This window comes from Eimeria tenella, genomic scaffold, assembly GCF_000499545.2.
Source record: "Eimeria tenella Houghton genomic scaffold, Eth_scaff107, whole genome shotgun sequence".
Classification (NCBI taxonomy): domain Eukaryota; phylum Apicomplexa; class Conoidasida; order Eucoccidiorida; family Eimeriidae; genus Eimeria; species Eimeria tenella.
Genome location: NW_013541469.1, coordinates 79,885 through 95,265, shown reverse-complemented (window position 1 = coordinate 95,265; position 15,381 = coordinate 79,885). Strand labels below are relative to the sequence as shown.

General features: G+C 53.7%; 4 protein-coding genes across 4 annotated transcripts in view; 2 read left to right on the top strand and 2 right to left on the bottom strand.

Moving 5' to 3' along the window:
* Positions 1-1,686: 1,686 nt before the first annotated feature.
* ETH_00003250 (jmjC domain-containing protein, conserved, putative) lies at positions 1,687-5,298 on the top strand (the record flags this gene model as incomplete). Its single annotated transcript, XM_013372771.1, has 9 exons — positions 1,687-1,979; positions 2,151-2,272; positions 2,502-2,671; positions 2,846-2,934; positions 3,052-3,132; positions 3,253-3,354; positions 3,583-3,730; positions 4,242-4,474; positions 4,839-5,298. The coding sequence occupies 9 exons, from the start codon at positions 1,687-1,689 to the stop codon at positions 5,296-5,298; spliced, it is 1,698 nt and encodes a 565-aa protein (XP_013228225.1).
* A 415-nt stretch (positions 5,299-5,713) lies between these two features.
* Positions 5,714-7,027, bottom strand: ETH_00003245 (ribosomal protein L16, putative; the record flags this gene model as incomplete). Its single annotated transcript, XM_013372770.1, has 3 exons — positions 5,714-5,982; positions 6,216-6,346; positions 6,858-7,027. 3 exons carry the CDS (start codon positions 7,025-7,027, stop codon positions 5,714-5,716), a joined length of 570 nt encoding a protein of 189 aa, XP_013228224.1.
* A 1,526-nt stretch (positions 7,028-8,553) lies between these two features.
* On the bottom strand, positions 8,554-9,960 carry ETH_00003240 (uncharacterized protein; the record flags this gene model as incomplete). The annotated part of the gene is made up of 4 exons (XM_013372769.1): positions 8,554-8,830; positions 8,953-9,072; positions 9,464-9,620; positions 9,813-9,960. The coding sequence occupies 4 exons, from the start codon at positions 9,958-9,960 to the stop codon at positions 8,554-8,556; spliced, it is 702 nt and encodes a 233-aa protein (XP_013228223.1).
* Positions 9,961-10,996: 1,036 nt separating this feature from the next.
* ETH_00003235 (uncharacterized protein) overlaps positions 10,997-15,381 on the top strand; it is a gene marked incomplete at both ends in the record, with an annotated part of 14,805 nt that continues 10,420 nt past the window's right edge. Inside the window, 2 exons of the mRNA XM_013372768.1 lie at positions 10,997-14,104; positions 15,046-15,306. Coding sequence (XP_013228222.1) covers positions 10,997-14,104; positions 15,046-15,306 — 3,369 coding nt within the window. The remainder of the gene's footprint in view (positions 14,105-15,045; positions 15,307-15,381) is intronic.

Below are 15,381 nucleotides of genomic sequence, written 5' to 3'. Positions count from 1 at the left end.
GGCAGCGCAGGGTCATTTGAATCCAATCAATTTCAGTAAGTTAATCAAAAAGATCAGCTCGTCTCAGCCGCAGATCGCGGATTCGCTCCTGCAACCGAGGCGGATGTGGCATCGCTGAGCCGCACCGCCACCGCGAGTCCGCTGTACAGACTGGCCGGTGAGTCAGCAAAATACGAATTCGGCCTCAAACTCTAACAAGTTTTGATAAATAAAGCCTTTTAGAAAGCAAAGAATAGGTGTATTGATACTGATCACCGGAAAGCTGCGCTAGATCCAGCGGGAACTAGCTTGTCGTCGCTGGAGCGATGCAGACCACCAACAAAAGAAACGCGAAGAACACGCAGACAGATCTAACGAATCTCTTGATCAAAAGGGCCTGAAGCAGCTTCAGGGTCAAATAGCATTGCTGTTCTTCCCGCGGTGCAAGGAGTCAGGCTGTAGCAGGTTTCATAGACTCGCTCGTAGCGCTCAAATTGAAGCGTTGCAGCAGCAACGGCGCTGCTGCAGCTGCTGTTTCATCTTTCTAACTGCAGCAGGCTGCATGCGAAAGCGCTTTAGCCCTGTGCCTCAGGAATAAATAGTGTTCGGCCCGCTGCAGGGCTGGGCCTGTGGGGTGTTGCTAATCGCAGCAGCTGCTGCTGCTGCGTCTTTCGCAAAGGCGCAGCAGCAGCTGCCGCGATTAGCTGCAGTTATTAGAAAAGGCAATTCTAATGTATTAGAGGGGCCCTTCAAAAAGAGGCGCGGGGCTCCCGGGCTTGCGCGTTTGTTGCAAGTGGACTCACTGGTATCTGTTTCAGGTCACTTGGCGTTGCTGCGAGCATTAAACTGGGCCTTTAAGAGTTCATCTTAATGCAAAAGTTAAAATAAATTCCGTTGTTTCAGTTTTATTTCCAGTTTAATCCACAAATGAGGCTAAGGCCTTCGTAGGACAACAGCCCCAACCATGAGGCCCTGCCAAGGGCTGGCTGGCCCACTCGCTCGGGGGGCCCCTGCGAGGGGCCGCCACCCAGCAGCAGCAGCAGCAGCAGCAGCAGCAGTAGTTAATGATTGGAGTTTGCTGCTGCTGCTTTCCTGCATACTGAGCAGGATCGAGAGCTGGGCGACAGATCCGCGAGGGCTCACTTGAAAGGCTTCACTCTCCGGTGTACAGCATCTGCCGGCCCCCCGGCCGCATTCCCCGCCTTAGTTTGCACTTTTGAAAAGCATTTTGAGTTTGAATTTCTTTTAAAAAGACAAAGCGGCTCGAAACTGTGCAGAAGAGGCTGGATCCTGCAGCAGCCAGCTGCAGCACCTCCGCAGTCACTTCCCGTGCTGCTGATTTGCTGCGCCTCGCGGGCTGAAACGGCAGCAAAGAGTTCAGCTGCGCACATTCCAAAGGTATTTAGGAGCTGCTGAATGCCATTAGATAAGTCTTGCGCCGCGGCTTCCAGCCTGCTGCCCGGACTTCCTTGGGAAACCCCGAGAAGATCCTGCTGATCCTGCAGACTTGCAGGTCTAGTGACTCCGCAACAGCTTTATTTGACTACTTTAAAAGGGTTTTTGCTTTTATAGATCTCTGGAAACCCAAGAGGCTCGCCGTGGCAGCGCCGCTGGGCTGTTCCGCCCGCAAGTGGGAACTTCTGCTGCAAAGACCATGACTTGTGCTTTCTTTATTTGATTCGTCAAGTTGAAAACACTGGAGGGACCATGCCCGCTGAAAGAGCGCAGGAAAGCCACGGAGAGGGCTCAGCGAAACAGCCCAACGGGAAAGCTGCAACACCAGCAGCAGCACCCGCACCAGCAGCAGCAGCAGCAGCAGCAGGTGATGCTTCGGCGTTCGCGCACACAAATTCGAATTCAACTCGAGAGACAACGGCAAAGACAGATGCAGCTCTTCAAAAGCCGTCACAGACTGCCAGCAGCCCCCAGCCTCTGCCGGAGCCCCACTTTCAGCACCGCAAAACGCGAGACAGAATAAGAAGGGCCAAGAAGCAGCACCGGTGAGTTTTCCAGTTATGGAAAACAGCAAAGTGAGGCATTAACAGCTGCAGCATTAGCAGCAGAAAGCTCGGAAAAGAGGCAGAAGAGTGCAGAAAGCTGGACACTCCGTCTTTGAATTCGAACATTCAAATTCAAAGCCTTTTAGCTCCAGAGTCGCTGCTTGCATGCAGAGGAGATCTCCACTGGAGCGAATGGAGCAAATTCAGATATGCAGAAACGGACTTCTGCGAAAGGTCGATGCACATTCGTGAAAACCTCCCCAGGATCTACAAGGCGAACACCACGCTTGTTGGTGCGTCTGGCCTCTCTCCGCCTCCACCATTTATCCAAATATCACCATTTAGCAAATTTTAAAACACTTGGGTCCATTTTGTAGCCATATTTCATTCCTTCCCCTCAGATTCTCTCTGACATATTGAGGGGGCGGTGCTTGTGGCGCCCGAATCGCCATCGCTGCTGCGGTTGTTTTCCCGTTTTTCTTGCTTATATGTTTGCGTTGTTTATTTGCTTTTGTGTTTCAGACTTTATTCGCAACTATGAAGTGCCCGGGAGGCCTGTACTGCTGTGCGGGTGGATGGAGGACTGGCCGGCCATGCGTCGCTGGGATATTGAAAGCCTGCGCCGAGCCTACAGGACGGCGAAGTTTAAAGTTGGAGAAAAAGACAATGGGGATAAAATTAAACTCAAAATTGTGCGTGTGGTGAACTTAGGTGGAGCTTTTCAAGAGGCTGAGCGGGGTTCGTGTTGCTGCCGCTTTTGTCGTGGGATTTCGAACAGTGGACTGATCCTTCTGATCCCTCCTGATCCTTCTTCTTTATATTGAATTTATTAATTTTGTAGCTTTTTGTTGTCTGTGGCTGCTCAGAAGTACTTCATCGACTATTTGAAACAGCAAAATGATGACTCGCCGCTTTACCTCTTTGAATCTGCAGTTGAGGACAAGGCAAACACATGGTGAGTTCAGCCACATGCGTCGCATGCAACTAATAAAAATAAAAAGTAAAAGAAAAAGTAAATGGGGATCCTTTTGGACTTTTGTTTTGCATTTTATTTGACAACTTTTGTTTGCAGCGGCTTGCTGAATGACTGGCGAGTGCCTGAAGTCTTCCCCGTGGACCTGCACGCCATCGTGGGAGAAGAGCGGCGGCCCCCGTGAGCCAATATAACCTTTACAGGAGTTAATATAATGAAATATTTGCCAAATTTGTGTAAATAAATTAAAAAAAAGAGCATTTGTGACCAGTTTTCTCCTTTTCTGTCTTCTTGCTGCAGGTACCGGTGGTTCTGCATCGGCCCCAAAAGAAGCGGCACAACTGTGCACACCGACCCCCTAGGCACAGCAGCGTGGAACGCAGTGACTTCTGGCTACAAGCGGTGAAGCATTTTGGGGGCGGGGGCTCCGCGGGTGCTGGGGAAAAGTCATTTCTTCTTTTGAATGGAATTATTTTTGCCCAGAGTTGCGAGGCTTTTTGAGTCCCACAGTGTCTAGAAGTAGCGGCTAAGACAACAGCCAAATCGCGAAAGACAGGCGTTTGCAGCTTTTCGCGTTCTTGAGGAAATGCGCATTTGCAGAAGTGCCTGTTGGGGCTGTGGTGGCTGCAGGTGGGCTCTGTTTCCCCCGAATACTTCGAAGCAAATTGTTAAAGGAAAACATCTCATGAAACCTGGAGAAGACGACGAGCCGATTATGTGGTTCGATAACATTTTGCCCCGCATCAAGGAGAGGTATCCTGAGACTGAAGTGTACGAGGTGAGCGCCAGGAGCAGCTGCTTGCTGTGGATTCTGATCCGATCAGCGCATCTCTGAAGCTCATTTGACCTTCAAATGAATCCAATAAACTGTTGAAATAAATATAAACCCTTTGGTGGCCCTCAGGGGCCGTTTAAGGGTGCTTTCTGTGTGGCTGCCGTGTGAGGAGCCCAGGGCCAACACTTGCGGTGTCTTGCAGAATGCAACTTTGCAGCAAGTTGCTTGGTGTCGCGCAGCGAAATGCATAACTTGTTGATTAAATGATTCTTTTTAACATTTAGAGTTGATTTTACTTATTCTTTTTGGTGCTGCAGTGCTCCCAGCGGCCCGGGGAGTTATATGTGCCACCCAACTGGTGGCATACAGTGCTGAACTTGACGGACTGCGTTGCATGCATGCAAAGCCCTTTACCAGCAAATTGCTTGCATTCGCCTAGCAAAGTGGAAATACTCGCGAAAAAATGATTCTGTTTAGCATTTCGAGTTGATTTTATCTGCGTTTGGCGCTGCAGTGCATCCAAAGGCCCGGCGAGATCATTTACGTGCCACCCAACTGGTGGCATGCAGTGCTGAACTTGACGGACTGCGTTGCATGCACTCAAAACCATTTGTCTTTTGGCTTTCTTGACCACGCGTGGCGCAAACTGCGCAAGGGGAGGCGGCGGCTGGCGACTCAGTGGTTTGCGCGGCTGCAGCAGTTTTTCCCCGAAAGTGAAATATCGGGCCGGCTGGCCCAGATCAACAAGTGCGCTGCATGCATGCACTGGAAAGTGCTGAAGAAGTGCTGCAGCTAAATGCTGCAGCTAAATGCTGCAGCTAAATGCTGCAGCTAAGTGCTGCAGCTAAGTGCTGCAGCTAAATGCTGCAGCTAAATGCTGCAGCTAAGTGCTGCAGCTAAATGCTGCAGCTAAGTGCTGCAGCTAAATGCTGCAGCTAAATGCTGCAGTTAAATGCTGCAGTTAAATGCTGCAATTAAATGTTTCAATTGAGTGTTTCAATTAAATGTTGCAATTAAATGTTGGAATTAAATGTTGCAATTAAATGTTGGAATTAAAATTTGGAATTAAATTCCTTTTTTTAACTTGTTCAACTTGTGCACTGCGCCGCAGGCTGGACGGCTGGGAGGTGCGGTCGGGGAAGTTTTGCCGCGTGCGGGCGGCGAGCGGCTTCGCGACGGACGTCAGCAGCAGCAGCAGCAGCAGCAGCAGCAGCAGCAGCAGCGCCTCCTCAGACGACGAAGACGAGCTCGCGGAGGTGCAGCAAATCGTGCAGCGCATGCGCAGCTCCATCACCCCCGAGGCCTGGAGCGCCTACTTCCAAACGGCGCAGCCCCAGGGCCCCCAAAGCCTCCCGCAGGACAAGACTCCCCTGGCCCGGCTGACGGGCTTTGGCCGGCCAAAGCCTTTAGAAAAAAGGGGAATTCAAATTGCAGAAAAAAAAGAAATTCAAATTGTCCAAAGAAACAAAATTCAAAGCGCTGAGGGCGCGGCGGCTGCGCCGGGGGGGGCCCAGGGGCCCGACGCCGCTGCTGCTGATGGCAAACGACAAAAAACGCAATCTCAGACTTAAATGGATGCGAAACTCTAAATATTTAGGTTTATGTGTCTTAGATTTAAATGCATGTGAAACTCTAAATATTTAGGTGTATGTACACTGCAGTTGTGCCTTTCGTAGTTTCCGCCGCTTTCGCTGCAGCTCTGAAACTGCTTACAAGTGCAGCGCGAAGCCCAAATGCTGCAGAGAGGCCTCCAGCGAAGAAGTAAAAGGATACTTGTTTTCCTAGTAGAAAGAAAATATATTTATTGTTGTATTTAACTCGTGTTTCTGTTGGCGAGGCGTGAGCAGCTCGGTGAAACCGTACTGAGACGAAATGAACTTGCATTGAAGTCCTCTGCAGCCAAGAGGCCGTCCACGGACACAAATCGAGAAACTTAAAAAGAAATAAAACGAAATAAATGCATTTCCCTTTTTTGCATAACAAAAGTCAGGGAAGATCGTTTGCTGCGGCTGCAGCAGCCGGCAGCGACTGCAGCAGCTTTCTGCGCACACTCGCCGTGCGGGCCGCTGCGTCTTGTCTTCGCTTCTCTTCTATTAAACGCTGCACACTGTCCAGTGGAAAGTAATTATTTTGTTCTCTAAAAACTACGGGAAAAGGCAGCTTCCCAGCCACTGCTTTGAACGCCCGGAAGTTCGGCGCCTGAGGCAGCAAACTTTGAAACGGATTCGTCTGCGGAATGTGAAACAACACGCGCCCTGAGCAGCAAAAAACAGCAGCAGCAAAGCCCAACACACGGCATATCCAAAGCTGCAGCAGGAGCTGCAGCAGGAGCTGCAGCAGGAGCTGCAGCAGGAACTGCAGCAGGAGCTGCAGCAGGAGCTGCAGCAGGAGCAACAGTGGGCTGGATCCCCGCAGTGCTGCAGTTTCCCGCTGCAGCGAAGGCAAGCGAGCAGCAGGCGCGGGAGAGCAGCAGCAGCAAGCAGCGCACCTGCAGGGACTCTGGCCACGAAGTGGTCTATGGCCCCTTTGCCCTGCCCCATCTTCACTCCTTCTGCCTTTCTCGTCACTGGGTAAGTTGCATGCACTCCCACCAGCAGCTCTTTGGACCGGCCCAAGTACCTGCATGCATGCGCAGCAGCAGCGCACTCGCTGCAGCGCAGCAGCAGCAGCGCACCGGACTGCTGCAGCGCGCCGGCCTGCTGCAGCGCAGCAGCTAGCTGCTGGGACGCACGGGAGGGCTGCAGAGCCAGTTAGCTGCTGCGCTGCACTGGCCAGCTGCAGAGCCAGCTAGCTGCTGCGCTGCAGCTAGCTGGCTCTGCAGCAGCAGCTAGCTGCCTCAGCAGCTAGCTGGCCTTGTGGCCTTGTGGACCTTTTAGAGCTCCCAGAAAGAAGCAAAGTTGAAGGGAAATGAACTGAAGCAGCAGCAGCTTTCAAGTGGGAAGCAGCAGCACTCGTTTGCCATTTGCTGCGCATGCACAGCCCTGCCACTGGGACAAAAATATGCAAATAAATCCAACAAATGCATTTGTTCTGTCTGAGAGCTCGAGTACTCCTGGAAGGCGCTGCTGCGGACCCGCTGCTGCATGCAGGGTCACTCAGCAGCAGCAGCAGCAGCAGCAGCGGCTCTCACCGCCGCAGCGTCCTCCTGGCCTGCTCCAGCTGCGCCTCCGTGACTCTGTGGGGCGCTGCAGCCACAATTGTTTTTCCCAGCTTCACTTCGGGCTCGTTCAGCGGCACAATGCGCCCCTTGGGGCACTTTATGCGCACTTGCTGCGGCGCCTTGAAGCGCACGGGCGGCATTTTGAAGCCAAAATTTGGCTAAGTCGGAGAGGCCATCGAGGCTGGGAAAAGAGAGGCAAATGGCCCGCCCGCGCGGCCACTGGATCTGGGAAGTTCGCTCAGGGAAGCGGGAAAAGGCTGGGCGAACTGCAGCACGCGGGTGTACTCGATCTCAGGAAAAATAGCATCTCTGACAACTATTTTGTACGTAATTAAATATATTTCAGATAAGTAATACTCTTAGTGAAGGGGCTGCCGAAGACTGCCGACAGCCCGAGCGCAAACTTGCATGCACAGTTCTGAAACTGCATATGATAACGCTAAGGGAAAGCGGGGCAAGTTAGGCTGGTGTGCAACACAATAGATCAATTAACTGCCAAAAAATAAAGAATAAAATCCAGAAAATAGTAAATTGATAACAGTGGCTGGTCTTTAACACCTCATTAAGACAGAGGGCTGCTGTATCCTTTCGCCACTTTGCGCTACAGGATTCTTCAGTCGCTCACTCGCAGGCACATAAGAATCCCCAGGCGAATGGCAGAAATGGCAAAACTCTAATTATAAAATTAGTTAATTTACATGAAATTAATTGAAGACAAAAACAGTGACAAAGGGAAATACTGAGAGCACACCAGATGGGACTCGAACCCACAACCTTAGCCTTAGGAGGGCTACGCGCTATCCATTGCGCCACTGGTGCTCAGGTAGACGGTCTTGAAATCCGATCTCCATCATGTTGCAAATAAAAGTGCATCAAAATGCAATTATTTTTCCAGGGAATCCTCGCCAGCCTTTTGAAAAGAGAAAATAACTTCAAATTGAGGCAGGGAGTTAAAGAGAGCACACCAGATGGGATTCGAACCCACAACCTTAGCCTTAGGAGGGCTACGCGCTATCCATTGCGCCACTGGTGCTCGGGACCGCGGGCCTTTACTATTCACTTCTATATGATGAAGGCTTCTAAAAATACTTTTATTAATCATTTTTACATAATTAAATCTTCTAAAGATATCAATTTGAGCCATTTTTGCACAATTGACGCCTCCAAATGAAATAGACTGGAATGCCATATACTGAAAAGATCATTTGCTTGAATCGGCTAACGCAACTGCAGAGAGTTCCAGACCTTTACTACCAGCAGTGTCGATTATTTATAAAGATGCAGCTACCGTGAGTCCTTATATTCAATTGCCTCAAATCTGCAGCAGAAGAGTTGCTGCGAGAGCCCGCACTTGCTGGGCTGCTGCCTACAGTGTTGCTGCCAAACTGCTGCAGAGTTTCACTCCCCAAAATGCCTACTCGGGAAAAAAATGAAGTTTAAGTCTAAAGAACTTAGTTCGGTGCTTCTGCCAAAAGTGAGACACCGCGATAACCCCTAAAGGCTCCGTCACGGCAGGGCCAAGACGCCAAAGTTCGGAGCGGACTTGTGCAAATAAAGTGGCATATACAATAAAGCCACTTTAGCAGCACTTTCTGTTCTGTGCAGCACTGCAGGAAGAATGGCGGGCCAGAGAGCTGCAGGGCTTCACTCTGGGGCTGCAGGGGCGCTAAAACTCTGGGTGAGGCACTGTCTCGGGCAAATTGTGTGCCACTTCCTTCACCTTTGCGAGAAGCTCGCTGAGAAGCAGGCGGTGGCTGGGCTGCACAACAGTGTCCATTATGTCTTCAAGAGAAGGCCAGACGAGAGAGCTGAGGAGGCCGTCGAGTGCCCACATGAGCACAGAGGCAGCCCCGCTAAGAGAGTCCCAAATTACCCACAGGCCCTTATCCACGGCGCACAGCACGCGAACCACCGACACTGCCGCGTCTTCCGGCAAATAGGGCCTGCAGAATTCAAATATAAACAAAAGCTGGCCACAAAGCACCTGAAACGGCAGCAGCAGCAGCAGCAGCAGCAGCAGCAACAGCGGAAAACTTGAATTGGGAATGCCGAAGCGTCGACTCACGCCAGCATAAACGCGCAAGTCCGTGCGCAGCCGTATACCCCAGCAGCTAACAAAATGTAGCCGAGAGTGGAGAAGACGGGGCATATCAGTTTACTCCAAACAGCCCTCAGCAGAAAAGCCCTGCAAGCACCACATTGGGTTTGGCGCAGCTGTTTCCGCTTTCCTAATTAGAAAATTAATTCCATAGATATTCCCTTCAACAAATAGCTGCGTAGACTCTTTTGTGAAGATTAGTGTGAATGCTGTGGCTCTGCTCTCCCCGTAGCTTTCTTCTTTCCAGAGTCACTCCTCTCTTTCCCCATCCATAATGTGATCAGTTGTACTAAAATGATTTCAATGAGACCCCCAGCACTATACAGCTTAAATTAATTTGAATTAACATTATGCCTGATTACTTTATAGCCCTAAGCGGCCTTCAGTGCATATTTGAGGCAAGTTTGAAGGCTTGCAGCTTGAAGTACTGTAGCTGTGGAAGCTTATGAACAACCTTGAGCAGCAGCAGCCAACGTACGCGAAAGCTATCCATTCCGCCAGCGTTAGAACGGAAACAATCCAGGACAAATATAATAAACAGCTCTGGCCGCAAGAGTCATGAGGAAACACCAGCTTTTCGGTGGCGAAAACGTGCCGCACAAGATTCTGGAACCAAGAAAGCTGAAACACAGAAGCTGCAAAGCCCCGGAGACAGCACAAGCACGGAGAGCAGCGAAAAGGATTTAAAAACGCATGTTATCAATTCAAGAGAAACAGCTGCATCAAAACCAGCTGATTTATGTATTAATGGGCCCCCTGGGGAGGACACCACATGCGAGCTGAAATTGATACAATGCAACAAGGCGAAATAGGCCTTTCAAGCTCACGAATTCGAATGGGAAGGAACTTTTGTGCGCCTGACGCTGCGTTTTTCTCCTTCTGAAAACTCATATTTACGTTCACTGTGAATACTGCATGTGCGCACAGCCATGCAGAAACCATCACCGCTGCCGCTAAGGGCCTAGCAAGCTTCATTTTCGTTCCGTTCAACTGTAGATATATTTGTTTCTTGATATTTATTAATGCTAGGGCTAGGAAATCTGCGAAAGTTTGGCCCTGCAAAGGCGGTACCCGCGGAGAACCGACGTGCTCCCTGCCTTGTGTTCACCCCCCAGAAAGACAATGGGATTAAGGCAACTCTCTGCAGCCGAGAGTTTCGAGATTGTGAAGCCTCGCTAAGACAAAAGAGAAGTGAAAGGAGAAAGCTGTGAGCCTAAATGAAGGGCTGGCGGCGAAGAGCCATGCGAATGGTCAGCGATTCAACTTATTCAACTTGCAAGGGAGCGCCCTTGCAACGGAGAGCAGCAGTTTCTCCCCATCCGCCCTTTAAATGAGTAAGATTTCAAGTTGAAAAACAGTGGCAAGATAATCTCACTATTTGCTGCACCTGTTGTGCTTAACTCCGCCGTTGGGCCCGAGCGAGACGCGCCCGTTGGTGGCGGCTGCGGTCAGCGTAGGTGCTGTGGCCCTGCCCCCAGCTCCCCTCCCTCGCCTCGAAATGTTTACTTTTTAAGTCTAATTTACTTCTTTTAAGTTCAAAGGCGCCGCTGCTAGAGGGCCTTTAGCGCCTTCGTCGCCGACTCCTGGGCTCTCGTTTCCTGAACGGCAGCCCCACGCAATCCCAGTGCAGAGGTGCGCATTATTCTCCGCAGCACTTCACAAGAAAGCCGGGCAGGGTCCAAAAAGGTCATATAACTTTGGTATTTTCGCTGTTTCCCCCTGAAGACTCGACAACCCGGCTGCTAGGGTGAAGGCCAGCAGCCAGGGTGACTCTCTTGAGGGGAAGCAGCGGCGGGCCCTCCCCCCAGGGTTTGTCTTCGGCGATTCGGCTGTTCTAGAAGTGCTGCAGACACTGAGACTCCGATGTATGGGGACTTGGGCAGCAGCTGCAGCGGCTGCAGCAGCTAAGGGGTGCTTCCCCAGCCCTCGCGGGGCCCCGCGGCTGGCCCAGAAGAGCTGAATCCCGTGGGCGGAAAGGACTTTTGGGCCAAATTTTGAGATGTAAAAGACAATGGACTTTGGTGAAGGGCCAGAGCTCTCTGCTGTGGTGGCTGAGGAGGTCCCGCCTCTCGCGTTTCCTTCTATCGGCTGCCTCCAGCTCCGCCGCATTCTCGACATTCCCTTTGCCTTCCCCTCTCCTGTTGGCCCTGCCAAGGAGTGGCAGCAGCAGCAGCAGCAGCAGCCCTACAGCGCTGCGAGGAGCGACGGCGACGAGCCAGCAGCAGCAGCAGCAGCAGCGGCAGCAGGCGACGCGTCCAGCGCCTCGGAGGCCCCGCAGCCGCGGCTGCCGCCCCAAGAGCAAGGCGGTTCTTTGTTGTCTGGGCTGCTGCGGCGGCTGAGGAGGCAGCCGCAGGGAGAGCAGCAGCAGCAGCAGCAGCAGCAGCAGGGCGGTCTGGTCCAGCTGGAGCGGCTGGGCTTCGAGCTGCCCATCTGCGGAGTGCCCGCAGCAGCACAAGTCTGCGGGCGCTGGGGCCTTGCTGGGCGGCTGCAGACAGAGAGAGGCAGCAGCAGCATTTCTGTGGTTTCTTGGGAGGGCCGGCAGATATTCTTTTGGCTGCTGTGGCCCGGCTCTGCTGCTGCTGCTGCAGCAGCAGCAGCAGGGGACGCGGCTCCTGCAGAAGCAGCAGCAGCAGCAGACGCAGCAGCTGCGCTGTTCGTGATCACCGCAGATGAGGCAGTGCTGTCCTGCAGTTTGGTGCAGCGCTTTTCAGTTTTGGCTGTCACCTACAAGACAACTCCGCCGCGGACTGAGCTTCTGCTGCTGCCTCCGCTGAAGGCCCTCGCTGCTGCTGGCAGCCGCAGCAGCAGCAGCAGCAGGAGGGCGCAGCTCACGCCGCAGCCGCTGGTGCCGCTGCGGCGCCTGCTGCTGCCCAGAGAAGATGTCGTGCTGCAGTGGGTTGGGGACTGCCCCTGGGGCGTTCTGTTTCTTTGCTTCTGTTTGCAAACCAAGTACTGCGCCCTTTTGCTGCTGCACTCCGAGGCCATCCTTGCGCAGCAGCAGCAGGCCCTCGAGCAGCAGCAGCAGCAGCAGCAGGAAGGCGGCTCCGGCGAGCACGACTCAGCAGCAGCAGCAGCAGCAGCAGCGCTGCCGGCCTGCTTGCCTGCTGCTGCTGTGCAGCTGCCGGCCGGGGCCTTTGCTTCGGCGTGGCTGCCCGCAGTTCCCTTCCCGCCCGCTGCGGTGTCTGTACACCCCAGCCTCCCCGTTGCTGTTGTTGTGGGGTTTAGTGCAGCAGAAAAAACGGCCTGGACCAGCTGGGTCCCTTTGCAGGGAATGGCTGGCGAGCTGGAGGCTGAGGGCGACAGCGAGGACTCCGACGCCGACGAAGCAGCAGCAGCAGCAGCGGGGGCTCCCTGCAGCAGCAGCAGCAGCAGCAGCAGCAGCAGCGAGCAGCAGCTCCAGTGGTCACGCGGACCCCAGCCAGTCGTCGCGGTGCTGCCCTCGCTGGACCTTCTGCGGTCCCTCGCAGCAAGACAGGCCTTGCAGGCCATGGACGCGCATCTGCAGCAGCAGCAGCAGCAGCGGCAGCAGCAGGATGCAAGCTTAGCGCCTTGGTCCAGCGCGGACTGCCCAGAGTCTTTCTACAGGCCTGTCTTTCTGAGGCCAAGTGAATTAAAAGAAGAAGCAGAAAGATGGGTTGCTGCTGCAGAGGGGCAGACGCAGATGTTCAGAGAAAGAGGTGCAGCAGCAGCAGCAGCAGCATCAGCAGCGGGGGCAGGCAACGCGAAAGCGACGGAAACGCAGCAGCAGCAGCGGCAAAACGAAGCCGCAGCAGCAGCAAAAGAGAGACGAGAACTGCTGCTTGCGCAGCTGCAGTACCACCTTGGTATGTCTCAGAAAGACGAAAGGAAGCAGCAGCAGCAGCAGCAGCAGCAGCTGCAGCTGCAGCACGTTGCAATCAGCTCTTGCGGCGGCATTCTTGCATTGTCTTTCTCCTCTGACGAGCTGCTGCTGCTTCGCGTGACCCACGATGCACAACCAGCAAGCAGCAGCAGCAGCAACAGCAGCAGCAGCAGGGGGCCTGCGTACTATGAGCCCCTAGCTTTCCTTCCTGCCCCTTTTGTGCGGCATCTTCGGTCTCGCGCTGTAATGAGCCCTTGGCAGCAGCAGCAGCAGCATTCTACTTCTGCTGCTGTGTCTCAGCAGCAGCAAAACAGCGAGGTAGCAACACAGACCCGCAACCGCAGACATCCTTTGGAACAGCAGCAGCAGCAGCAGCAGCAGCAGCAGGCGGAGGAGGAGGAGCGAGCGTGGCTGGAGGAAGAGGTGGCGCTGCTGCAGCTGCAAAAGTCTTCTCCGGATTTGCCTCTTTCAGCAGCATTTTTTGCTGGAGAAGCAAATGAGCTGCTGGTGCTGCTGTTCGGCCGCCGCGAGCCTCTTGACGCGCAGCAAGACCAAGAGCAGCAGCAGCAGCAGCAGCAGCAGCAGCAAAGTGGCGCCGCAGCAGCTGCAGCAGCAGCTGACAGGGCGAGCCCGAGGGCTGCTGGCCCTGGAGGACTGCTGTGTGTGGCATTTGACTTGGACAGGAACTGTTTGCTGCTATCGCCGCAGCAGCAGGAGAAACCGGAGGCCTCGAAGCTCACGCTGGCCAGCAGCAGCAGAAGCAGCAGCAGCAGCAGCTTGTGGTGGGCAGCGTTTGACGGGTCAAAGGGTCCGCCCACGTTTCCGCTCGCTGTGCTGCACCCTTTGGAAGCAGCAAAGCCACCGGCAGCAGCTGCTGCAAGCTCTCAGCAGCAAGAGGAGCAGACGCTGCTGCTGGTAACGGTGGAGGCGGCGGACCCCCACAGCAGCAGCAGCAGCAGCAGCAAGAAGCAACAGCAGCGGGAAAAGTTCCGCCTGTGTCTGACTTCTTTGCTGTGCGCCGATGTAGCCTGCTTTGCTGCTGCTGCTGCTGGCTGCGGGCGCTGGGGAGAAGCTGAGGCGCTGCTGCAGCAGTCGCTTTCTATAGCGCGCCGCGCCCACGAGGACGCAGCAGCAGCAGCAGCAGCAGGGGGGTCGGATGTGGTGCTGCTGCGGTCGCAAGAGGAAGTAGAAAGGCTAGAGGAAGCTCTAGGGCAGCTGCAGCAGCAGAGGTGGCAGCAGCGAGGCAGGGACCCTGCTGCTCCTGCTGAGGATTTCCAGGTGAACTTGCTGCTGCTGCTGCTGCTGCAGCACCCGCTCTCCTCGCTGCTGCTGCTGCTGCAGCACCCGCTCTCCTCGCTGCTGCTGCTGCTGCAGCACCTGCTCTCTTTTCTTTTATTCTTCTTTTTGTCTCTCTCTCTCTTTCGCTGTTTTTTCCTCTTTTTTCTTTTTCTTTTTTCTTCTTTATCCTCCTTTCTTTTTTTCCTTTTCGTTTCCGTTTCTTTGAATCTTTTTGTTTTCTGTTTCGATCTCTCTTTTTCATTTTCTGCCTTTTTATTTTTTTATCTTTTCGTCTTTTTGTTTCCTCCGTCTTTATTTCCTTTTGTCTTTCCACTTCTCCATTTTGTTTTTTCCTGTTTCTTTCTTTCTCATTTCGTTTGGACACTTTCGCTGCGGTTTGTTCGGGTATTTCGTGAAGAACTTAACCTCTAGGGTTTAGAATTTAGGGTTTAGGGTTTAGGGTTTAGTTTTCTATTTCTGTTTTTATTGTAGTTGTATCCCGCTGCTGCTGCTGCTTCGCATGCATTTCTCTTTGCTTTTTCATTCGCCCCAACCGCTTCTTTTGCTTCGCTGCTTCTTATCCGCCATCCTCATGTTTGTTTCGTCCACGATTGTTTGCTGCTGCTGTTGCTCTTGCTGCTGCTGCTGCTGCTGCTGCTCTTGTTGCTGCTGCTTTCCGTCTGCTTCGTCGCCAGCAAGACGCAGCGCCATCCCGCTGAGGCGCAGCCTCGGCCATCCAGCGGCTGTGAGGTCCCACGGCTGTTTGCTGCTGCTGCTCCTGCTGCTGCTGCGGAAGCAGCAGCAGCAAGAGCAGCAGCAGCAGCAGCAGAGTGTTGCTGTACTGCCTACTGCTTTCGACCCCTCGTTGGGTCTGCGACAAATTGCTGCCTCCCTCGAGTTCACAGCTGCTGCTCTTGTCTATCTTTGCTGCTGCGATGCAGGCCGTCTTCCGCTGTGCTGCAGCAGCAGAAAGAGCCGCGGGGGGGAGCTCAGACTGGCTGCTGCAGCAGGCGCTGCAGTATGAACCCTTTGCACAGGCAGCAGCAAATTCAGAAGCACCAGCAGCAGATGCTGCAGCAGTTGAAGCAGGAGCCTGGACGCCTCATCCCATTCCGTTGCGCCGCCTCCGCCTGCTGCTGCAGCGAGCGCAGCAGCAGCAGCAGCAGCAGCAGCGGGCGGAGAGCGACGCAGGCTCCGCGCAGGTGAGCTGAGCGCTGTATTCACAGGAGCCACTCCCTGCTGCCGCACCTACAGCAGCAGCAGCAGCAGCAGCAGCA